At 42.4% G+C, this 26,107-nt stretch overlaps 1 protein-coding gene across 1 annotated transcript in view; it reads right to left on the bottom strand.

The window, feature by feature from the left end:
• The window catches only part of LOC124607440 (carcinine transporter-like), a 65,306-nt gene extending 44,428 nt beyond the window's left edge, over positions 1-20,878 (bottom strand). Inside the window, exons 1-3 of the mRNA XM_047139770.1 lie at positions 20,808-20,878; positions 16,211-16,379; positions 5,483-5,704 (exon numbers count right to left, since the gene is read on the bottom strand). Coding sequence (XP_046995726.1) covers positions 5,483-5,704; positions 16,211-16,379; positions 20,808-20,838 — 422 coding nt within the window. The 5' untranslated portion in view covers positions 20,839-20,878. The remainder of the gene's footprint in view (positions 1-5,482; positions 5,705-16,210; positions 16,380-20,807) is intronic.
• Positions 20,879-26,107: the final 5,229 nt, after the last annotated feature.

Below are 26,107 nucleotides of genomic sequence, written 5' to 3'. Positions count from 1 at the left end.
ACGGACAATTATCTTGATCAAAGATGACGTCACCGTCGGGGAAGACATTAAGCGTGAATTGACGCAGGTGGCCAGCAGCTGTCAACTTGTCTTCGGTTATTACCATAGGTCCCATGTGAGCGCAGCAGAATGTGTCCCACAGCATAAAATTGCTCCCACCAGCCTGCGTCTCATGGCGGGGTGCACGTTTCAAACGGCCGTTCCCATGGGGGACGGCATTTGCGGAGACGACCATCGACCCGGTGTGTCAAAAATGAGATGCAGCCGATGAGGCGACAGTTTTCCATTGATCCAGGATCCTCCCGACATTCCTGAAGCCACTCCAGTCGTAACTGACGATGTCGTTGAGCCAACACGTTAACAAATAGGGCCCCATGTTCAACAATGTACGGTGAACGGTGTGCTCTGAAACCATTATGCGTGCACCAGCATTGTGCTCTTTCGGCAGAGATGCCACAAGATCGCCATCTATCCTATTTACAGAGCAGGCTAGCTTCCGAATCCCACGGAAGAGTCGTGGACGTCCATCCATTTATCGCCAGGTGGTAGCTTCACTGTCATTCTACCACTTTTTATGGATACTCAATACAGCAACCCGTGAACATTCGACCAGCTACGCCGTTTCCGAGATACTCTTTCACAGACTCGGGGTAATAATAATATCATCTTTGTCAAAGTCGCGTATGTCAGTACATTTCCCAATTTGCGGCCCGTATCGTCGCCGAGCCGAAACAAGGCCCCGGGAGTAGACAACATTCCATTAGAACTACTGACGGTTCAAATGGTTCAAATGGCTCTGAGCACCATGGGACTTAACATCTATGGTCATCAGTCCCCTCGAACTTAGAACCACTTAAACCTAACTAACCTAAGGACATCACACACATCCATGCCCGAGGCAGGATTCGAACCTGCGACCGTAGCAGTACGCGGCTCCGGACTGAGCGCCTAGAACCGCTAGACCACCGCGGCCGGCAACTACTGACGGCCTTGGGAGAGCCAGTCCTGACAAAACCCTACCATCTGGTGAGCAAGATGTATGAGACAGACGAAGTACCCTCAGACTTCAAGAAGAGTATAATAATTCCAATCCCAAAGAAAGCAGGTATTGACAGATGTGAAAATTACCGAACTATCAGTTTAATAAGTCACAGCTGAGACACTTAAAGTAGTAAAGGAGTTTTGCTATTTGGAGAGCAAAATAACTGATGATGGTCGAAGTAGAGAGGATTTAAAATGTATACTGGCAATGGCAAAGAAAGCGTTTCTGAAGATGAGAAATTTGTTAACATCGAGTATAGATTTAAGTGTCAGGAAGTCGTTTCCGAAAGTATTTGTATGGAGTGTAACCATGTATGGACGATAAATAGTTTGGACAAGAAGAGAATAGAAGCTTTCGAAATGTGGTGCTACAGAAGAATGCTGAAGATTAGATGGGTAGATCACATAACTAATGAGGAGGTATTGAATAGAATTGGGGAGAAGAGGAATTTGTGGCACAACTTGACGAGAAGAAGGGACCGGTTGGTAGGACATGTTCTGAGGCATCAAAGGATCACAAATTTAGCATTGGAGGGCAGCGTGGAGGGTAAAAATCGTAGAGGGCGACCAAGAGATGAATACACTAAGCAGATTCAGAAGGATGTAGGTTGCAGTAGGTACTAGGAGATGTTGAAACTTGCACAGGATAGGGTAGCATGGAGAGCTGCATCAAACCAGTCTCAGGACTGAAGAACACAACAACAACATCGTCGCTAGAATGATTTCACATCCATCTTTTATCCACTTACATACTTTCCTAATTGTCTCACATTCCAACAGCGCAACCAGGCGACATCCCACCTCACGGTGGGCAGTAGTCATAATGTTTTGGGTTAACAGTGCATGTTCGTGAAGTCACAACAGTTTACACGTGACAGAAGAACTGTTAGATCTGGTGCCAATGAAAGACAAAACGGGAAGTATCGATTAGGTGAAAACGACTGAAGAGGCAGTTGAACCCGTTGGCCTGAATTGGTCTGTTACCACCGATGGAGCGCCTGCGATGGGATGGGCACAAAATGGGCTTGTAGCATTGCTGCAAAACACAGTATAAAGACCAACAAACGATTCGTACAGAATTCATTGTTTCGTACATCAAGGAGCACTTTGTGCTAAATTTTCTGGGATGGAGCATGTCATGAAACTGGTGGCCCGAACAGAAAATTATCTTAAGTCACATAGGTCTTTATATCGCCAGTTATAACGGTTTTTAATGGAACTGCGGTAACAAACTGGAGACATTATCTACTACTGCGAAGTACGTTGATTAAGTCGAAGGGCATGCCTGGAAAGAGTTTGTTCAATTTATGAATGGAAAAGAAAGGCAGAAAACATCGTTGTTCAATTTATGAAGGGAAAAGAAAGGCAGAAAAGAACGTTAGAAGACTCGGAATGGGAACGAGTTTGTTCCATTTATGAAGGGAAAAGAAAGGCAGAAAACAGCGTTAGAACATTCGGAATGGATTGGGGACCTCGCATGTTTAGTTAACTTGATTGCATGCTTCAACGACCTCCGTATTGTGAAGTATTTAAGTGTTCGCTAGAAGCAATTAATATCTGATTTAAAACAACAAAGGTGGATGCATTTAAAACCAAAATCACACTGTGGAAGGAGCAACTTCTGATAAAGGTGCTAACTCCGCCATATTTTAATTTATTATTTTTATTGATGTATGCTCTTTTAACAGCAGATAGTAACAGTATAACGCCGCTCTCTATGATAGACAGCTTAAGTTTTTCGAATTTCATGATAGTAGCATAACATGAAGCCAAGACGCATGACGGCCAGTCACTTATCCGGGCGTAACTGTTCTGCCTTCTAAGCGACGCGCATGCATTTCCGCCACTGTTGCCACTCGGACAACAAAGCAGGATGGTGTGGGTAGCGAGTAGTCAGACGAGAGAGAGAGAGAAACCAACGTGTCAAAGCACCGCCCACGTGCCGAATTCCTGGCCACATCTGAATGTCGCTTAAAATTTCGAATGAAATTATTTCCTTTGACTATTAACTGTTGAAACAGCATTGCAAGCTGGCAGGCAATGCACACAGAGCTTCACTAATACCCCACTAAATAACGAAAAAGTTCGTTTCCTACTCTTATAACTTATCTTAGCACAGACACCTAGCGAAAACTTAACAGTTCACAATACAAAATGCTTCACAAAAACGTCAATGACGTCAATGTCCCACACTGACTTCTCTCGCAAAGTTATCTCGACTATAGTAACAACAACTATTCTGTACCGTCCTTACACAAAGTCTTTGCTAACCCTCCCCTCTCTCCATTTACTCCCTGGACGGAGTGTCCTCTCTCATCCCCAAACAACAACAGTCATCTAACCCTTTCATCTAACATGTACTCCCCCTACACAGCTATCTAGCCTGTTGTTGGCTGCTGCTTTTTATTACTTCCCTTCCAGTCATGTACACAATGTAATATACAATTTTCGAGACTATTCGTTGATTTACATTAATGAAGTCTTTTATGAAGTATGCTAAAATACATGACAGTTTGATGTTGTACAACTTATAAATATTCAGTTACTTCTTATATAATGTTAAAACTGTAAACATCGCTAAGTTAGTCTTTTCATATCCAGTAAATTAAATGACTGTAAAACTATAGACATAACTTACTACTAATATATAATGCATGGTGCAACTATACTTACTTTCGGTTCATTGACGACATAATAAAATTGGTATCTTGTACAAACTGTTGGCTCTCTAATAGGCTACAAATTTACGCAATAATTTTGCTCAGGGACTACTTCTACTTAGTGGATGTAGGATAGAGGTAATGAGGTTCCCAAATTTGCGTGCCCTGGAATAAAACCGTATGTTATTCACTGCAGCTGAGCAGAATTTCGATCTTGCTGTGGATAATTTGGAATCTTAAGCATTCTCTATACACCACCAATATGTCCTTGTGTGCGTTTCCCTTCACAAGTTGTCCGCACTCGAGGTCGGCAGAAATAAAAGACCGTGGCAGCAAATCTTCACTGTTTGCCGCTAAAGCACTCCTCATTCCAGCTTAGCACCTCAGACAGCACCCGCCCAGCTAGCCGTGCAGTCTAACGCGCTGCTTTCCGAAAGGGAAGGCGTGCCAGTCCCCGGCACGAATCCGCCCGGCGGATGTGTCGAGGTCCGGTGTGCCGGCCAGCCTGTGGATAGTTTTTAAGGCGGTTTTCCATGTGCCTCGGCGAAGGCGGGCTGGTTCTCTTTACTCCACATCAGTTACACTATGTCGGGGATTGCTGCGCAAACACTGTCTTCACGTACATGTACATCATAACTACTCTACCATGCAAACATAAAAGTGGTGAGGTGGATGGACTGCTGTGGCCTGTTGTGGGGTTGTGAACCACTGAGGGCTACAGCGGGATGAAGCCTCTCCGTCGTTTCTAGGTCCCCAGTTCAATGCACAATACACCTGAGACAGCACCAAGCCATTCCCGTTTCCATTCATATACTTGCAGAAAAGTTAACACAAGTGCCTTCTAGTTGGACTGAGCTCCTAGACCTAAGTGAGCCTGAGATAACGTCTGTGCACAACTCCTCTTGCTGGAATTTTACAGAGCACACACAGCAGGTGTCCAAACTGGTAAATCCTCTCAAAGGTCAAACTTTCAGACAGGGGCTCCAACGTTGCCCAGCACTTATATTTCAAACTTGGGGAAACTTCTCCCTTGCTTAAAACAATTCCAGGTGCAAGGGTTTCATCTTACACAGTCGCTTTGAAAGCTGGTCACAGACCAGGTTTCATGCCAAAGACTGTACGTAATTAATCTTTGAGTACTATTTTCATAAGTTTTACTGATAACTTACAATATTTTTAGGAAGCCTTTGTACTTTTTCTTTCAGTTTAGAATGTTTACACTTTGAAGTTGTAAACAAGAATACTGTATCACACGTTGTGCCTAAATGACCACATAATCTGTACTGGCAAGCTATACCCACCACTGGCAAGAAAATATAACAATCGGTTAAAGATATGAACGCTACACTGCTGTTTGTGATGATTGCCCCACAGCCTCACACTGGTAACTGGATAATTATGTGTTCACAGTTTAGTGTTGCATTCAGTGAGAAGACGCTGAAAATAACTACATAAGTAACTAAGGCGTTTATAAGCAGCAAAAACCACAAATTTTCAGCTGCAAACTAAGATCAATTTTTAAAAGCCTTCCATATATAGAACAAAAAAGCACTGAAATCGCAATTAATTAAATATGTACCAATATCAAATGTTACCACTAAGAACGATCATCGTTTTCTGTTATCAGAGGGTGACTGTAGTGTGCTGAGATTAGTCTTTCAACTGTTTTGTTCACTGCGGATCTGATGATCTAGAAGTATATATTCATTATGTAGCGTCATAAATCACCATTTTCGTTCGAGTTACAAAAATTATATGAAAAGCGATTTGCATTCCCATACCTGCTAATAAGCAACAAAACCGTGTTTTTAAAGAGGTTCCTGTTCGTAAAGATGCTTCTGATGTCCATGCGTGGAGTCCTCTGCTCGGACAGGTAAGCAAGCCTCATCCACGTGTCACAAGGCAGGGGCTTTCCATTTGTTGCTGCTACGCTCTCCAGGACCTTGAGAGCTTCCTCTGGTCGCCCTTTACCGAGCAGCCATCTGGGAGATTCTGGCAAATACCTACGGAACATAAGAAGATATCAGGCTGCACAGCCCACCTCTTCCATAAAACTGCATCAACGCTATTGCATACCCTTACGATGTCAGTAATCTCCAACCCTATCTCATGAGTGAGAAATAAAAGAGGAATCTAGCTTGAATAAAGCTCCTAAGACAAACATGCACTTTAATAACTTGAATGAATCATTCAGTTTTTATCTCAGCACTTCTCACTAGCCTAATGGAAGAAAATGAATATACTGGTACCATTATTCTTACTAATATTATGTAGGAGTACAGCAGAGGAATTTTGTCATGAGTATCAAAAGGAAAGAAGGAAGATTAGCGTTAAAAGTCCTCTCGACAGCGAAGTTGTCAGAGCTGGAGAACGACTCGGGTCACGAAAGGACGGTGAAGGAAAACAGCTGTGCCGTTTTTAATGCAACGAGCCCGGCATTTGCCTGGAGCGATTTAGGGAAATCACGAGAAACCTAAATCTGGATGGCCGTGTGCGAATTCGAACCGACGTCCTGCCGAGTTTTGTGTGCGAAACACAGCGCCACCTCGCTCAGTACGAGTATTAAAACCCAAGAATCAGAACTAGAAAAATAATGAGCTAATTAGCATAACCTATGAAAAGACAACGGAAGTGACTGACAACAGCGAGTCGTTCAAGATGTAACCTGAAGGTTACACAAGAGTGGGAGGGGGGTTGGGGGGGGGGGCGGCTAGAATGAAAGAAAAATAACAGCAGAAGAGCAAAAGTAAAGTAGAGGTGGGAAAGAAACAACATTAGCAATAAAAACACAAAGGAAAAGTAAAATGTGATGTAATAAAGGGAGGAGCTATATTAAATAATTACAGATGACTGCATGAGACATGCAGTGAGAAGACAAAAAGCGCGGGATACATCCTAATATCGTGACGGACCTCCTTTTGCCTTGCGTATTACAGCAGTTCGATGTCGCATGGACTCAACATGTCGTTGGAAGTCCCCTGCAGAAATATTGACCATGCGCCCTCTATATCCATCCATAACTGCAAAAGTGATGATGATGATGTTTGGTTTGTGGGGCGCTCAACTGCACGCTTATCAGCGCCAGGACAAATTCCCAACCTTTGCTCAGGCCAATCTCGCCACTTTTCATGAATGACGATGAAATGATGAGGACAATACAAACACCCAGTCATCTCGAAACGGGTGAAAATCCGTGACCCCGCCGGGAATCGAACTCGGGACCCCGTGCTCGGGAAGCGAGAACGCCACCCCGAGACCACGAGCTGCGGACAACTGCGAAAGTGTTGCCGATGGACGATTTTGTGCACGAACTGATCTCTCGATTACGTCCCACAGATATTCGATGGAACTCATGTCGACCCATCTGTATGGCCAAATCGTTCGCTCAAATTTTCCAGAATAGTCTTCCAATCAACCGCGAATAGTTCTGGCCCGTTGACATGGTGCATTGTCATCCATAAAAATGCCATCATTGTTTGGAAATATGAAGTTAATGAATAGCGGAAAATGGTCTCCAAGTAGCCGAACATAATCAGGGTCCGGACCATTCCTTGTAAACACAGCCCACATCATTGTGGAGCCACCACCAGCTTACACAGTGCCTTGTTGAGAAATAGGTCCATGGCTTCGTGGGGTCTGCGCCACACTCAACCCCTACCACTACATCTTACCAACTGAAATCGGGACTCATGGTTTTCCAGTCGTCTGTGGTCCAACCAACGCCATTAACGCCAAATGCCACCACACTGTCCGAACGGATACGTTCGTCGTATGTCCGACATTGATTTATGCCATTATATCATGAAGTGCTTGTCTGTTAGTACTGACAACTCAACGTAACCACCGCTGATCTCGGTCATTAAGTGAAGGCCGTCAGCCACAGCGTTGTCCATAGCGAGAAGTAATGCCTGAAATTTGATATTCTCGTCACACTCTTGATACTGTGGATCTTGGAATATTGCTTTCCCTAAAGATTTTCGAAATGGAATGGCTCATGCGTCTAGCTCCAAGTGATGTTCCGCGTTCAAAGCCTGTTGATTCCCGTAGTGCGGCTATAGGCACGTCGGAAACCTTTTCACGTGAAACACCTGAGTGCAAATGGTTCAAATGGCTCTGAGCACTATGGGACTTAACATCTGAGGTCATCAGTCCCCTATAACTTAGAACTACTTAAACCTAACTAAGCTAAGGACATCACACACATCCATGCCCGAGGCAGGATTCTAACCTGCGACCGTAGCAGCGATGCGGTTCCGGACTGAAGCGCGTAGAACCGCTCGGCTACAACGGCCGGCTGAGTGCAAATGACAGCTCCTCCAATGCACTGCCCGTTTATACCTTGTGTACGCGATACTACCGCAATCTGGTTACGTGTATATCGCTGTATAATTAATTTTGTCACTTACGTCTCTGCACTAACGAGAATAAAAGAAATATTTTCAAAAGTTTCTGAACCTCTTAGACGATCCATTTCAACATTTACGAATTCTGAAAGCAGACCCATGGCTGTGTAATGCAGTAGTATCGAAGACAAGTAAATAATAAAAATAAAACGGAATACATTACAAATTCGCCAATCTTTGTCTCTATTTGCCTTGCTGTTTTTTTTCTGCAGCAACATAGTGTTGTCTTGACTGTGTCATCTTTTGCTTCCTTCAATACCTGTTTACCTTTTGTGTTACGTTACATTTTCCAATGGCAAATATATTTACCTTTGATTAATTGTCAGCAGTATCCTATTCTACCTAACGATCGACTGGTTTGTACTCCACAGATTTCAAGGCAATATGGCTGCTTCAAATTTATTGTTTATTGTATTATTGCTGCCAAATACTCAATACCAACGCAGCCGCTTGCACGTTGTCAGATTAAGAGCTATGAAACATTTCACGTGAATGGTAGCATCAAATGCACACACAATTCAGAAACATGAAATGCATCTGTCTGTGTTTGTCTGTGTCTGTTGAGTGTAAAATAGGGTGTTCAGATAAGGACGAGATTGAAAGAAAAAGTTTAGGTGTTAATATAAAGGAAAAACATTTGTTACACAATAGTATGAATATGATTTGCCTGTAATTGTAAAATAGACTCGTTAGATATATATAGAAAATCGCTGGTTGTCTCGTATGATATTCGTGAATTCTGTTTGCAAAAATAAATTGTTTCATCATAATTAATAATGAATTGCTAATAACAATTACATTTACACCTACAGCTGGATGCAATTAAGTGTTTTAAAGCATTTCCCACAGCCATACCATCAGATGAAAAGTTTGAATTAAAGAAGTAAATGGTACATGATTGACTAAGTGAAACGAATGGTTCCCGTCAACATTATCACGTTGATGAGTGGTAGTTATCACTACAATGTGTCCGAGAAAATTAATGAAGGATAATAGCACTTCCAAATGGGATTTAATAATTTGATGTGGAACATCTTAAGTGTGCCAGAAACGTAGCGTATTTATGATTTCATTTGTGAAAGACTAATCCGTACAGTATACTGAATGATATTCAAATAAGCAAGGTTAATGAACATTATTGTCAGTTTTTTGTTTTGCTTATGCTAAATGAATAAAAAGTATATTTTTTAAAAGTCTGTGTTGTTTCTAGAATTAGTATTGTAGTGATTTTCATTTAACCTACGTTCTTTCTATAATATTTTAATGACTTTCATGTCTGTGGCGGTGCTGTGCACAACAAAATTTTTAATGAATAAAATCAAATACTACAAACCGTCACGCTGCTGAAACAGCGAAGAATTATTCTTGCTGGACCAAAGATGCATTTGACACCTCGCAAGCTACACTGAATCGGCAATAAAACTGTTACAGACATGCGTATTCAAATACAGAGACATGTAAACAGGCAGAATATGGCGCCGCGGTCGGCACCGCCTGTATAAGACAACAAAAGTCTGGCGCTGATGTTACATCGGTTACTGCTGCTACAGTGGCAGTTTATCAAGATTTAAGTGAGACTGAACGTGATGTTGTAGACTTCGCACGAACGATGGGACACAACATCTACGACGTAGCGATAAAGCGGAATTTTCCCGTAAGACCATTTCACGAGTGCACATCGCTGCTGCCGGAAAAAGATCCTGCAAGAACGGGACCAACGACGACTAAAGAAAATCGTTCAACGTGACAGAAGGTGCAACCCTTCCGCAGATTGCTGCAGATTTCAATGCTGGGCCAACAAGTGTCAGCGTGCGAACCATTCAACGAAACGTCATCGATATGGGCTTTCGGAGCCGAAGGCCCACTCGTGTACCCTTGATGACTGCACGACACAAAGCTTTACGCCTCGCCTGGGCCCGTGAACTCCGACAATGTGCTGTTGATGGCTGGAAACATGTTGCCTGGTCGGGCGAGTCTCGTTTCAAATTGAATCGAGCGGATGGACGTGTATGGGTATGGAGACAACCTCATGAACCCATGAACGCTGCATATCAGCAGGGGACTGGTGGAGGCTCTGTAATGGTGTGAGGCGTGTGCTTGGAGTGATATGGCACATCTGATTCGTCTAGATAAGACTCTGACAGGTGATACGTACGTAAGTATCCTATCCGATCGCCTGCATCCACAAATGTCCAGTGTACGTTCCGACGGACTTGCGAAATTCCAGCAGGACTGTGTTAGATGACACCCCACACGTCCATAATTGCTACAGAGTCTCCAGGAACACTTTTCTGAGTTTAAACACTTCCGCTAGCCGCCAAACTCGCCAGATATGCACATTATTGAGCATATGTGGGATGCTTTGCAACGTGCTGCTCAGAAGAGATCTCCGCCCCCTCGTACTCTTACGAATTCATGGACAGCCCTGCAGGGTTCATAGTGTGAGTTCCCTCCAGCGCCACTTCAGACGTTAGCCGAGTCCATGCCACGTCGTACTGCGGCATTTCTGCGTGCTCGCGAGGGCCGTATACGATATTAGACAGGTTGGCTCTTCAGGGTATTCACGTTTGCAGAGGCAGGTGAGGCTACGATTATTTTTTCCTAAGTCGTCTGAGCCAATAAATACCAATAGCACAATGAACACATCGAGCAAGTCATCGACTCTGTTGTGCAAGCTAATAAATTATTACATTTACGTTCAAACGTCTTCATCATCATCTTCTTATTATTATTATTATTATTATTATTATTATTATTATTCATCTGTCTTACGAAAGTTTTCAAGTGGAAGCTCCCAAACGTGTCCTGTTCTAAACATCTTCCTTCATCTGTTTGCATGTTCATGGTGTAATTTCCTCCACGTCATCCATCATTCTCCTTATCCTTTCCATCATTCCTTCTGGTTTTCCCTCTATAATTCTTTCTTGCCGACAATTGCTATGCGGTATACCTCCCAGCGACAATTTTTTCCTCTTTCTGATCACTTCCAATAATCTTCCATCGTCAGCTATTTCCATCATTTTGTCAACTCACTTCATCTTAAACATTCTTCTCCTTAGCTTCCTAATGATCATTCTTCGTTCTTTTTAACTAGGCTTACATATTTTTTATCTGAGACGTGAGAAATAGTTCTCATGTCTTTGTTCTGACGGCGGGTGTAACGCAAATGATGGAAGTGGAAATCCCCTACCAAATATTCCCAACTGGAACTTTCTATAACCTATGATAGTTCCTTTTATTATATGAAGACTTGAGTGTCTTTGAAAGCACTTCAACCTTCAGTGCCCGAGCTTATCGTAAAAATGTAAACGAGTCTATTTCGGATGACCCAGCTATATCAGCACGACGACCGTACTCTCTCGTTCGCCCTCTACCCACCTTTCTCAGCTTTACAAACATCGCTTCATCTCTACATTCATAATTGTATGTCTTCTTTAAATGTCTACAACCCGTTAATATAGTCGTAGGCTAACCAACCATTGATTTTTCTTCCTCAACATCCACCTCAGTCTCCACTATCATTGCGCAAGTCTTACCAAGTCTTACTAAAGCGATAAAACAGCTGAGCTGATTTTCTTCTGCAGATTTATAAGAAAGCCTATCTTAGAAACTGTCTAAAAGGAAGTTGGAAATGGCTTAAACCATACTAATACATGAATTACATCCCGTCACCATCTTCCGGAAATTCTGCCCCCTATTTTAATCAGACTGTATTAACCCTTGAACGAAGATCTCTAAATCTCACTTTTTGCGTCCGTCATCCACAGGCGTCCTTCTAATTAAGCTCACAGCATTCCGCAAACTTGCAAACGTGAGCTACCAAATCCCGTTATGTCTTCTCTACTCGTTGCTACTGGCACATTGTACTACGTGACGAGAAAATGCCGCACTGCGAGGTCGCCATGCGAATCCTCATACAGATTCAAGGCAAGTTTATCTAGCAAAATCAAAGAGGGCGAATTTTGCAAACACATGTATGAAACCGACGGTAAGAAATAATTACACAGGGAAACGTATAAGGAATGAGAGGAAGTGGTAGGAAAACAATGGATACTATTAGACGACGGGCATGTAAACAAACGAAGGAGGAAGATGCTAGATTAGAACACGATGGAGAGCCTCCACATGAAAGTTGTCATAAGACAGACAAAGAAGAAGAAGAAGAAGAAGAAGAAGAATGCGATGACGATGATGATGATGATGTAAATGTAATTAAAAACTGCAGTGTCACATCGTGCAGCGCATCGCAGTGCACAGAGAAACGAGTATCACTCTGCACCACCATACCGGCTGTTTTAGCTCACTGTGTGGACTGATAGGGCATCAAACCCATATCCATTATGGAGCTATGGTTCCTACAAAAAAAGAAAAAAATGCTGTTCAGATTCATTTTTTACTTTTTAGATGTCCTTCCCCATTTCTCGTCGTTTATAAGCAGGACATTACTTTGTCACATGACAACAGCCTATCACACGAGAGTGGGATACATTAAACTGGATTTGTGTGTCTAAAGACTGCACATTGCGCAACCATAATTGGTCCCCTCAAGTTCATGTAGGGCGGCTTCCCGATGCAGTACACAAACGACGAATATGTCGATATGCTTTTGGTGCTGGGTGCATCTGCCAATCAAGCTGCTGCTGCTGCTGCTCGTATGTGTGCTTCATGGTACCCTCAAAGCCACCATCCCAATAAGAATGTTTTTCATCGCCTCGGTAAACCAGTCATCTTCGTCCACAAGTAACGGACAGAGGTCGTCCAAGTGTAAGCATATTGTTATATCGCTGGCTTGGTTGCGTGGTATCTTTGCGAGCGGCTGTTTTGCAGAGTCGAGCACGGGACACGGAGCTGCTATGTTGTGTTGTGGGTAGTTCTTCATGGGAAAGGCATTATTATGGAAGATCAAGTGTGGATGCAAGTACTATCATCGTGAAGTAATGAGATACGGAAATGGATTCAGTGAAAAGTGCGTAAACCGGCCGCTGTGACCGAGCAGTACTAGGAGCTTCACAGCTTTACTCTGGAACCACGCTGCTGCTACGGTCGCAGGTTCGAATCCTGCCTAGGGCATGGATGTGTGTGATGTCCTTAGGTTAGTTAGGTTTAAGTAGTTCTAAGTCTAGGGGAGGTATGACTTCAGAAGTTAAGTCCCATAGTGCTTAGAGCCATCTGAACCAATTTTTGAGAAGTGCGTAAACAAGTAATTAAGTATGAGCAGAGCCGCCGATAACGTATTAGAGTAGCTGCCCGTTTGCGCGTCGTACGGCACATCACTCATCCACGTCGTGTTCGGCCTCCCAGAATGAAACTAATGCAAATAAGTAAAATAGTTTACCACAAAGGAGAGCAATCAGGTGCCAGTGTCTTGAAGCGAGCGTAAGAACAAGTGTTCGGTCATCACGTTTCCCCATAATCAATAATCAGCCACGTCGCGACGGTTACGCGTACGGTCGTCCAAGTGCTAATTGTGGACAGGTAATCATCATCATTGCCTGTGTATCTATCACCGTAGGTTCGGCCAGAGTAAGGCTGTGAAATACTTGTGACGGCGCGAAGTACAACAGTCACAGACATTAAAGTCGTCAAGAATACTGTACAATAATAAGGGAATGATAATTATGACTTCTCATCAAATTAGCAAGAATGTTAATTGGCATCAACACTTACGACTTAGTGTGGAAACAGTTCAACCTGCGATTTTCTTATCGTCTCAGAATATAACTTCATACCAGACGTAGGACAGTGTTGTGTTTAGTTCAAATGGTTCAAATGGCACTAAGCACTATGGGACTTAACATTTGAGGTCATCAGTCCCCTAGAACATAGAACTACTTAAACCTAACTAACCTAAGGACATCACACACATCCATGCCAGAGGCAGGATTCGAACCTGCGACCGTAGCGGTCGCGTGGTTCCAGACTGAAGCGCCTAGAACCGCTCGGGCACAGCGGCCGGCTTGTATTTAGTGTTGAGTGGCTCCTCTAAACACGCATGCATATTTACATACATAATTTCAGGCAAGCCAGCAGCAGTGTGGAGCAGAAATAATACGACTGCACGGGAGTACCAGGTATGTGGGGTAGACAGGGCACATGGTCAAAGCCAGAACAGTTTAAGCGTCCCCCACCAGTTGTCCGCCAGCCGTGTTACACAAGGACTAAGACATATTCTACTAACAGAGGACACATTCCTTGAAACTTTTCACCTTGGTGAAGTACACGTGATATTGCAAGGCAGTCTCAGATATCTCAAAGACTGCTTATTGAATTGTTTGCACGATGAAGAACTGCATCCACATCATTGCATGTTGACTCAGCACCAGTGGGCAGAAGACCGAAGTCGACGAGTATAGTTTTGTGAATGGCTTTTGCACCAAGTGGAAGATAATGTGATAGAGACTGATGAATCTACCTTACTCGTGAACGTATTTTCAACCCCCCCCCCCCCCCCCCCCCCCGAACAGCCATTATTGGTCGAAACATCACCGATACCAGCTTGGCATAAGCCTGTGGGCTGGGATCGAGAAAGGAGTTCTTTTTGGCCCTTACCTATTACCAGACAAGTTGAATGCGCCTCTGTATCATAAGTTTCTTTGCAATACTTTGCATGACCCATCAGAAAACGTTCCACTTCGTGTTCGGCGACAGCTATGGTTTTAGCATTATAGTTCACCACCGCACTTTGGGATTAATGTGTGTAATTATTTAAATGAAGCATTTCCAAGGAAATATATTGGTCGTGGAGGTCCAATGTTCTAGCCTTCACGTTCCCTGGCCCTTAAATCACTAGATTTTTATTTGTAGCGACCTTTAGGAACCAGTTCGTAATACTCCACTCGCTGATGTAAGCGATGTAACAGCTCGCCTGCATGCCACTTCAGCAGTGGTGACTGCAGGTGTGTTGGGTAGGGTCCAGCAAAGTGTGATCAAGCGACTAGCGAAGTGATTGCAAATGCAAGGCGGTCGGTCGCCTTGGGCTTCTTCTCCAAAGTGAACGTTGCCCGTAACTGTACGTTCCACCTCTGTGAACATAAGCCTGGACGTCAAACGTATGGAATGGAATTATTGTGCATTGCATAATGTGCAGTCTAGTGCAGCGTACCTGTTGTGTTTTTATGCCTCATTGGATGCAGATGATGTTACGGTGTCTACTATTACCCTCTATTGGCTATATTTGTGTCATGGACGAAACAAATGGTCGTTTAGGTCTGTGAGAAGTTCATGTCATGTCTCAGTGTTTAAAAACAGGCATCAGTAACAGAAAGAAATTCACAAGACACTGCGTTGTGGAGATGTAAACTGGATATAGTTTGATGCTTTAACTGAAAAAAAATTTTTTTTTTTTTTTGGAGCGAACGCGACTCAAATATCAGCGAGTTTACATATTCATTCTTTACGGCATTGCTTCGTCTCACTCAGGTAATGGGACAGCTCCGTCAGGGCGCTGAGTTCATGATACATGTTCTTGGCTACACTTCACGCAGTTACAGCGTTGCCGAAGCCCCGTTTCTTAAATCACATTTCTCTTAAACCTATGGGCGGGACTCCGTTTGTTAGAAACACTTTTGTCTTGCATTGGGATGAGAAATCGCATGCTCACCGCTAAGTACATCTCCTTCTCTTCAGTGTCATGCATTGTAAATTTTACCATAGGCAACTGCCTCTTCTTCGTCCAGAAATTCTTGCTGGAATTTATCCTTAGTTCCATGTACAGCATATTCCTTCTCTAACTGTTCTACAACGTAAGACTCGGTTAGAAATTCTATCATCAAACTTTCACAATGCTCAAATCACGTTCTTGATACCTCCACAACCATATAACATTCCAACCAACACATTCATCGACCTAATTAACGACTTCCGTCACGAAACGATCACCTTTCAGCAGATTTACTTCTTTAAGTCAGTGTAAACTACACACATATCTATTTCTTCTCAGTTCTTATATTTTAATCCTTTATACAAACATAACTTTGAAGATTTCTTATATCATAAAAATATAAACTGGAGACGTCGATACGGCTTACGACAGTGTGTCCACATTGAAAGAGAACCAATAGACCAATAAAAAAGTGCAGAACGTTAATTCATAACTGAAGTACTTACCTGTGTAGCAACAATGGAATGAAGCAGGGGACAGATGAAATCAACAGAAACTGAATCCAGTTTCGTAACAACCATGCTGCTAGCGCCATAGAAATTGTTCCCAAACAGTAAAAGGCAAATGCCAAAAAGTTGACGAGCGAGCGATGTTTGATGCCAGTCAGTTCGATTCCTGAAACAGATGTATCGATAATGGATTACAATTCCTGTCATAAAATACTCTGGTGCTGCAGCCGAAACCACATACCTCAAAATTTAACAAAAAATAATGCTAATATTCATTTCGACAGCACATTTGGAATAACTAATTTTTATTATTTCTGTCCAAGACTTATGGGGACGTTGTATGTCCCATGCTGCCAACGTTAAATTATCGAATGTTGTGACACATTATCTTGGAAACTTTTAAAGACACCAACTTACAATTTTCCATAATTATTGAATGCACCTTTCTAGATGCACTAAACTATAATTATTACTAACATTGTATTGTGGGGCATGTTATGTTTTCTTTCAAACACCTAATTTTTTGACAGAATTTTATAAATAAATGAACATAAAAACAAAACAACTCAGGATATTTTAATTATTCTACTTCCATATGTGTTGAATCTCACACTTGGCAAGCTGTGAAAATTTCATGTCTCTACCATCAATACTTTTTTTAGAAAACGGGTCATTTATTGGAAAAAAATGTAGTTCAGAGATATTGAGGTTTAAAATTTTTTTATTACAAATTCTTATACAGACTTACATTTCTGCTTCTTTCATGCACTAGAATTGCCCTGGCTCATAGTCTGTGTCTTCTTCAGTGTCACAACAACCCAGTGCTTGCCTCCTTCTTTTCTTTCTTACTTCTTTTGTCATTTGCTGAGCAGCTAGCTCTGCTTCACGTACAAGAAGCTCATCCAGTTCCCGCAGTCCTTTAGCTGTATTCCGTCCAAATCTTACACCTAACCTCTCCAGAACCTTAAGTCTTTCATAATTACTAATTACCACCATTAAAAGTTATTACCCCCCCCTCCATGAACCATGGGCCTTGCCGGCGGTGGGGAGGCTTGTGTGCCTCAGGGATACAGATAGCCGTACCGTAGGTGCAACCACAAAGGAGGCGTATCTGTTGAGAGGCCAGACATACGTGTGGTTCCCGAAGAGGGGCAGCAGCATTTTCAGTAGTTGCAGGGGCAACAGTCTGGATGATTGACTGATCTGGCCTCGTAACACTAACCAAAACGGCCTTGCTGTGCCGGTACTGCGAACGGCTGAAAGCAAGGGGAAACTATAGCCGTAATTTTTCCTGAGGGCATGCAGCTTTACTGTATGATTAAATGATGATGGCGTCCTCTTGGGTAAAATATTCCGGAGGTAAAATAGTCCCCCATTCGTATCTCCGGGTGGGGTTACTCAAGAGGACGTCGTTGCCAGGAGAAAGAAAACTGGCATTCTACAGATCGGAGGGGGGAATGTCAGATCCCTTAATCGGGCAGTCAGTTTAGAAAATTTAAAATGGGAAATGGATAGGTTAAAGTTAGATACAGTGGAAATTAGTGAAGTTCGGTGGAAAGAGGAACAAAACTTCTGGTCAAGTGAATACAGGGTTATAAATACAAAATCAGATAGGGGTAATACAGGAGTAGGTTTAATAATGACCAAAAAATAGGAGTGCAGGTAAGCTACTACATAGAGCATAGTGAACGCATTATTGTGGCCAAGATAGACACGAAGCCCACGCCTACTACAGTAGTACAGGTTTATATGCCAACAACCTCTGCAGATGACGAAGAAATTGATGAAATGCATGATGAGATAAAAGAAATTATTCAGATAGTGAAGAGAGACGAAAATTTAATAGCCATGGGTGACCAGAACTCGATAGTAGGAAAAGGGAGAGAAGGAAACGTAGTAGGTGAATATGGATTGGGGGTAAGAAATGACAGAGGACGCCGCCTGGTAGAATTTAGCACAGAGCATAACTTAATCATAGCTAACACCTGGTTCAAGAATCATGAAAGAAGGTTGTAAACATGGAAGAAGCCTGGAGATATTGGAAGGTATCACATAGATTATATAATGGTAAGACAGAGATTTAGGGAGCAGGTTTTAAATTGTAAGACATTTCCAGAGGCAGATGTGGACTCTGACCACAATTTATTGGTTATGAACTGTAGATTAAAACTGAAGAAACTGCAAAAAGGTGGGAATTTGAGGAGATGGTACCTGGATAAACTGACTAAACCAGAGGTTGTACCGAGTTTCAGGGAGAACATAAGGAAACAATTGATAGGAATGGGGAAAAGAAATACAGTAGAAGAAGAATGGGTAGCTTTGAGGGATGAAGTAGGGAAGGCAGCAGAGGATTAAGTAGATAAAAGACGAGGGCTAGTAGAAATCCTTGGGTAACAGAAGAAATATTGAATTTAATTGATGAAAGGAGAAAATATAAAAATGCAGTAAATGAAGCAGGCAAAAAGGAATACAAGTGTCTCAAAAATGAGGTCGACAGGAAGTGCAAAATGGCTAAGCAGGGATGGCTAGAGGACAAATGTAAGTATGTAGAGGCATATATCACTAGGGGTAAGATAGATACTACCTACAGGAAAATTAAAGAGATCTTTGGAGAAAAGAGAACCACTTGTATGAATATCAAGAGTTCAGATGGAAACCCAATTCTAAGCAAAGAAGGGAATGCAGAAAGGTGGAAGTAGTATACAGAGGGTCTATACAAGGGCGATGTTGTAGAGGACAATATTATGGAGATGGAAGAGGCTCTAGATGAAGATGAAATGGGAGATATGATAGGCCCTACTGCGTGAAGAGTTTGACAGAGCACTGAAAGACCTGAGTCGCAACAATAATTCCAATCCCAAAGAAAGCAGGTATTGACAGATGTGAAAATTACCGAACTATCAGTTTAATAAGACACAGCTGCAAAATACTAACGCGAATTCTTTACAGACGAGTGGAAAAACTGGTAGAAGCCGACCTCGGGTAAGATCAGTTTGGATTCCGTAGAAATATTGGAACACGTGACGCAATACTAACCCTACGACTTATCTTAGAAGAAAGATTAAGGAAAGGCAAACCTACGTTCCTAGCATTTGTAGACTTAGAGAAATCTTTTGACAATGTTGACTGGAATACTCTCTTTCAAATTCTGAAGGTGGCAGGAGTAAAATACAGGAAGCGAAAGGCTGTTTACAATTTGTACAGAAACCAGATGGCAGTTATAAGAGTCGAGGGACAGGAAAAGGAATTAGTGGTTGGGAATGGAGTGAGACAGGGTTGTAGCCTCTCCCCGATGTTATTTAATCTGTATATTGAGCAAGCAGTAAAGGAAACAAAAGAAGAATTTGGGGCAGGTATTAAAATCCATGGAAAAGAAATAAAAAATTTGAGGTTCGCCGATGAGATTGTAATTCTGTCAGAGGCAGAAAAGGGTTTCGAAGAGCAGTTGAACGGAATGGACAGTGTCTTGAAAGGAGGATATAAGATGAACATCAACGAAAGCAAAACGTTTCTGAAGAAGAGAAATTTGTTAACATCGAGTATAGATTTTAATGTCAGGAAGTCGTTTCTGAAAGTATTTGTATGGAGTGTAGCCATGTATGGAAGTGGACGATAAATAGTTTGGACAAGAAGAGAATAGAAGCTTTCGAAATGTGGTGCTACAGAAGAATGCTGAAGATTAGATGGGTAGGTCACGTAACTAATGAGGAGGTATTGAACAGAATTGGGGGGAAGAGAAATTTGTGACAAATCTTGAGTAAAAGAAGGGATCGCTTGGTAGGACATGTTCTGAGGCATCAACGGATCACCAATTTAGTATTGGAGGGCAGCGTGGAGGGTAAAAATCGTAGATTTGGCAGAGATGACGACACTAAGCAGATTCAGAATGATGTAGGTTGCAGTTGGTACTGGGAGATGATGAAGCTTGCACAGGATAGAGTACCATGGAGAGCTGCATCAAACCATTCTCAGGACTGAAGATCACAACAACAACAAAAGTTATTACAGCATCAGATACCGCTAACTTTAGAGTCATAAAGCCAACAAATATATTTTTAGGCACACGGCACCACACGACATGATCGAAGTATTCATTCACGTTCTGGGTCTCCCATGTAACACTTCTTTAGTGGCTCACGTACAATGTCCTCTTAAACCATGTATCATATTTGTTAGAAGCTCACTTCACGCATTTTAAGAATCTAACTTTTAACCAGATTTAGAAAATACTTTCACATCAAAAATACGTCTCAAGACGATTATATTGCAACACAACGTAATACAAAATAAACATATTAGTATCAACACACAGTGTAAGATAAAGTAGACATGGTTGCATACATGTTTCAGAAAGGGAAAAAAGTTGTAATTCTACAGAAACTCTTGAATCAGCAGTCCACTTCTATGAAACTAATGAGAAGAAATTAACATATTCTTAAATGTTTCAGCAAATATAAACGAAACTACAAATCTTTTGAAGATGTATATCCCACACTTTTCAGTTTTAATTATTTTGATCTAATTCCTACTTTCGAGTGAATAGTAGTATGCAACTACGTTTTAATTTCATTCTTTCGAAGTCAGAGAAGCTTACCGATGGCTATAGCTGATTCTGAGCTAGGCATGCCTGGACTCTCTGCCACCGCCGAGAGAGCGACGTACAGTGGGAAGACTGACGCTGAAACAGTTAGCAGTGATCGGGATACTGCCATCAAGCCCACGCTCATAAGAAACTGTATCCTCCGGCCAAATCTGAAACGTATAAACAGTTTAACGTTTTTACTTCGAATGGATTATGCGCCGGCACAGTGACAAGTGAAACAGAAAAACTCAATGGATAGCATTAGGGAAACATAAGAGAAATTGTTCGAAATAAGACTAACTTTCTGTTGAAATAGAAGCTCTACAGTTTCAAAATTATTCTGTTTCCATCTCTAGCAGATTGTCACTACTGTCTTTAAGTAACTAGTAAAAGTCAATGTACAGACATCTGATGGAAATTACTTAGTTACATATAAACCTGCATCAGTGAGAGGGGAGGGGGTAGCTTTTGGGACAAAGGTTACATTCTTCTTCTGTAAGCAAAACGGCCACTTGCACCAGCTCTACTTATGTAAGCCGGCCGCGGTGGTCTCGCGGTTCTAGGTGCGCAGTCCGGAACTGCGCGACTGCTACGGTCGCAGGTTCGAATCCTGCCTCGGGCATGGATGTGTGTGATGTCCTTAGGTTAGTTAGGTTTAACTAGTTCTAAGTTCTAGGGGACTGATGACCTAAGATGTTAAGTCCCATAGTGCTCAGAGCCATTTGAATCTACTTATGTAAACAAACTACTGCCTTGGGCTCTTACCCTTGTTTATATAGATTCTAATTAATGTCGCATAAGTGTCGTTTTAATTACGATAGTTTGCGATCCAAGATTGAAACCATGTGGTGAGCCTATGATCTTGTTTAGACACGTCTCTAAATGCTTTTAGCTTAATCATAATTATCAAATTTATGAGCCAAATTATGTTTAATATTAATTACCAAAATTTATTATCCAAAAATTTTAGTCCCCCCTCCCTTATTTGCGCAGTGCACTCCTATTGATACCCCACGACCAGCATCATGAGATGGACCTATCATTCGTGCTATGTATCTAACCGATCAAAAGCATCAGATTCAGGTGATTTATACAGTTACAAAACCCATGTAAATACTGAACAACCATTGCCACTGTGCAACAAACAGTGTAAAATTACTACATTGTAACAAATACATGGTTACCACTTCGTCTGCTAAAATACTACTGGCTACCCTAACAGTATAGCTTATACGACATTACAACAGCATGCAGATATACACCGAAGTGCCAAAGAAACAGGTACATGCGTACGTATTCATACACAGAGATATGTAAACAAGCAGAATACGGCGCTGCGGTCGGCAACGCCTACATAGGACAACAAGTGTCTGGAGCAGGTGTTGGATCGGTTACTGTTGCTAGAATGGCAGGTTATCACGATTTAAGTGAGTCTGAACGTGGTGTTATAGATGGCAAACAAGCGATAGGACACAGCATCTCCGAGGTAGCGATGAAGTGAGGTATTTCCCGTACGACCATTTCGCGAGTGTACCGTGAATGTAAGAAATTCTGTAAAACAATAAGTCTCTGACATCGCTGCTGCCGGAAAAAGATTCTGCAAAAATGGGACCAACGACGACTGAAGTGACAGAACCCTTCCTCTGGTTGCTGTACATTTCAATGCTGGGCCATCAACAAGTGTCAGCGTGCGAACCATTCAACGAAACATCATCGATATGGGCTTTCGGTGTCGAAGACCCAGTCGTGTACCCTTGGCAACTGCACGACAAAGTTTTACGCCTCACCTGGGCCCGTCAACGCCGGCATTCGACTGTTGATGACTGGAAACATATTGCCTGGTTGAACGAGTCTCGTTTCAAATTGTATCGAGCGGATGAATGTGTACGGGTATGGAGACAACCTCATGAATCAATGGGCCCTGAATGTCAGCAGGGGACTGTTCAAGCTGGTGGACGCTCTAGAATGGTGTTAGGCGTGTGCAGTTGGAGTGATATGGGATCCCTGATACGTCTAGATACGACTCTGACAGGTGACACGTACGTAAGCATCCTGTCTGGTCACCTGCATCCATTCATGTCCATTGTGCATTCCGACGGACTTGGGCAAGAGTAATAGGAGGCAGATTTCAGTCTACCTAACAGATCAAAACGAAAATTTCTGTTCCGACACTGACAATGTTGAGTGTTTATCGAAAAAGTTCAAGGCAATCGTAAAATGCCTATTAGACAGGTAAGTGCCGAGTAAAACTGTGAGAGACGGGAAAAACCCACATTGGTTCAACAACAAAGTTAGGAAACTACTGCGAAAGCAAAGAGAGCTTCACTGCAAGTTTAAACGCAGCCGAAACCTCTCAGACAAACAGAAGCCAAACGATGTCAAAGTTAGCGTAAGGAGGGCTATGCGTGGAGCGTTCAGTGAATTCGAAAGTAAAATTCTATGTACCGACTTGACAGAAAATTCTAGGAAGTTCTGGTCTTACGTAAGTGGATCGAAACAGCATATCCAGACACTCTGGGATGATGATGGCATTGAAACAGAGGATGACACGCGTAAAGCTGAAATACTGAACACCTTTTTCCAAAGCTGTTTCACAGAGGAAGACCGCACAGCAGTTCCTTCTCTAAATTCTCGCACAATCGAAAAAATGGCTGACATCGAAATAAGTGTCCAAGGAATAGAAAAGCAACTGGAATCACTCAATAGAGGAAAGTCCACTGGACCTCACGGGATACCAATTCGATTCTACACAGAGTACGCGGAAGAACTTGCCGCCCTTCTAACAGCCGTGTACCGCAAGTCTCTACAGAAACGGAAGGTTCCAAATGATTGGACAAGAGCACAGGTAGTCCCAGTTTTCAAGAAGGGTCGTCGAGTAGATGCGTAAAACTATAGGCCCATATCTCTGACATTGATCTGTTGTAGAATTTTAGAACATGTTTTTTTTTTGCTCGCTTATCATGTCATTTCTGGAAACCCAGAATCTACTCTGTAGGAACCAAAATGGATTCCGGAAACAGCGATCGTGTGAGACCCAACTCGCTCTATTTGTACATGAGACCCAGAAAATATTAGATACTGGCTCCCAGGTAGATGCCATCTTCCTTGACTTCCGGAAGGCGTTCGATACAGTTCCGCACTGTCGCCTGATAAACAATGTAAGAGCCTACGGAATATCAGACCAGCTGTGTGGCTGGATTGAAGAGTTTTTAGCAAACAGAACACAGCATGTTGTTCTCAATGCAGAGACGTCTACAGACGTTAAAGTAACCTCTGGCGTGCCACAGGGGAGTGTTATGGGACCACTGCTTTTCACAGTGTATGTAAATGACCTAGTAGATAGTGTCGGAAGTTCCATGCGGCTTTTCGCGGATGATGCTGTAGTATACAGAGAAGTTGCAGCATTAGAAAATTGCATCGAAATGCAGGAAGATCTGCAGCGGATAGGCACTTGGTGCAGGGAGTGGAAACTGACCCTTAACATAGACAAATGTAATGTATTGCGAATACATAGAAAGAAGGATCCTTTATTGTATATCAGTATATGATAGCGGAACAAACACTGGTAGCAGTTACTTCTGTAAAATATCTGGGAGTATGAGTACGGAACGATTTGAGGTTGAATGATCATATAAAATTAATTGTTGGTAAGGCGGGTACCAGGTTGAGATTCATTGGGAGAGTCCTTAGAAAATGTAGTCCAACAACAAAGGAGGTGGCTTATAAAACACTCGTTCGACCTATACTTGAGTATTGCTCATCAGTCTGGGATCCGTACCAGGTCGGGTTGACAGAGGAGATAGAGAAGAACCAAAGAAGAGCGGCGCGTTTCGTCACAGGGTTATTTGGTAAGGGAGATTTTTAGCAAACTCAAGTAGCAGACTCTGCAAGAGAGGCGCACTGCATCGCGGTGTAGCTTGCTGTCCAGGTTTCGAGAGGGTGCGTTTCTGGATGAGGTATCGAATATATTGCTTCCCCCTACTTATACCTCCCGAGGAGATCACGAATGTAAAATTAGAGAGATTCGAGCGCGCACGGAGGCTTTCAGACAGTCGTTCTTCCCGCGAACTATACGCGACTGGAACAGAAAAGGGAGGTAATGACAGTGGCGCGTAAAGTGCCCTCCGCCACACACCATTGGGTGGCTTGCGGAGTATAAATGTAAATGTAGAAGGGTCATTCAAACTAAGGACAAGTGACCTAGTTCTTCCGTGACATTATCTATACAGTTTGCAACAACATACTGAGTGTGCTAGTAATGTGTATTTAAACTTATTACATCTAATGGCACCTGAGTTTGGGGAAGCCCAGAGCGCTTATTAAATTTCTCTACTTTTACAGCTGTTTACAAGAGGGCTCAAGGGTTCTAAACTTGAGTCTTGGTGCGCGTGGTCTGTGGAATCGATAGAAGTGTGTTGGGGCAGGGGGAATGTCTGTACGGAGGAGGCTCGCACAAGAAGGCTATCTCACCTTTTTAAACTGGAATTATCCACCGGGGCAGGATTCTATACTTATCACAAGTGACATGTCAGTCCTGTAGCCTGTGTCCATAACTCTATATCCTCCATCTTGGCTTTTATACTTTTTTTAATTCAGGTTCAGTTCCACCATCTTGGATTTTTTTTAATTTATCACCGATGGGACAATTGCTCATCTTGGAATTTTTGAATTTCCCACCATTTAATACTTAGGACATTTGGACTCTTAGCACAAATGAGCTATGATGTCAGAGGGGTTTAGGAAATCCTGTTTTGAGCTTACGACAGTTGTACTTAATGAATATCGCATAATTTTTTTAATTTCCTGGAAGTTTAAACGGTACTACTCGGCTACGTCCACCACCTTGGAATATGACACCATCGGTGTGGGGGAGGACTGGTAGAATGAAATCCGGCACTGTCGCTTGACGTCATTCGGTTTTGTCACTACCTATAGCATGCTCTATCAAGAGGAGACCTACAATTCTCCACCCCGTAACCCAGGTAGTAATCAATGAGAACTTCAGTCGCAAACTATCAGTCAGCAGAACAGACTCACAACTATGGGTGCAGTTACATTTGTTACTGTAATAAACATCTGCAATTCCAGTAACAAAAATATGAATGTGAAAATGATGTTATCTTTGTTTGCTATCTTTGCATTGAAGAGATGATTAATATACCTAAGTCGATGAAGTTTTTAAAAACTAATCAGTCACGCTTTGCACGAAACTCATCAAACATGATCGACTTTCAAATACAAAACGAAGTATTCTTAATACTGCACGGAATTCATTGGCTCATCTGATAGCAATTTACCCTGCTCCTGTGGTT

This window comes from Schistocerca americana, chromosome 3 (genome assembly GCF_021461395.2).
Source record: "Schistocerca americana isolate TAMUIC-IGC-003095 chromosome 3, iqSchAmer2.1, whole genome shotgun sequence".
Lineage (NCBI taxonomy): Eukaryota > Metazoa > Arthropoda > Insecta > Orthoptera > Acrididae > Schistocerca > Schistocerca americana.
Note: the sequence above shows the minus strand (reverse complement) of the source record. Positions and strands in the feature narration are given on the sequence as shown.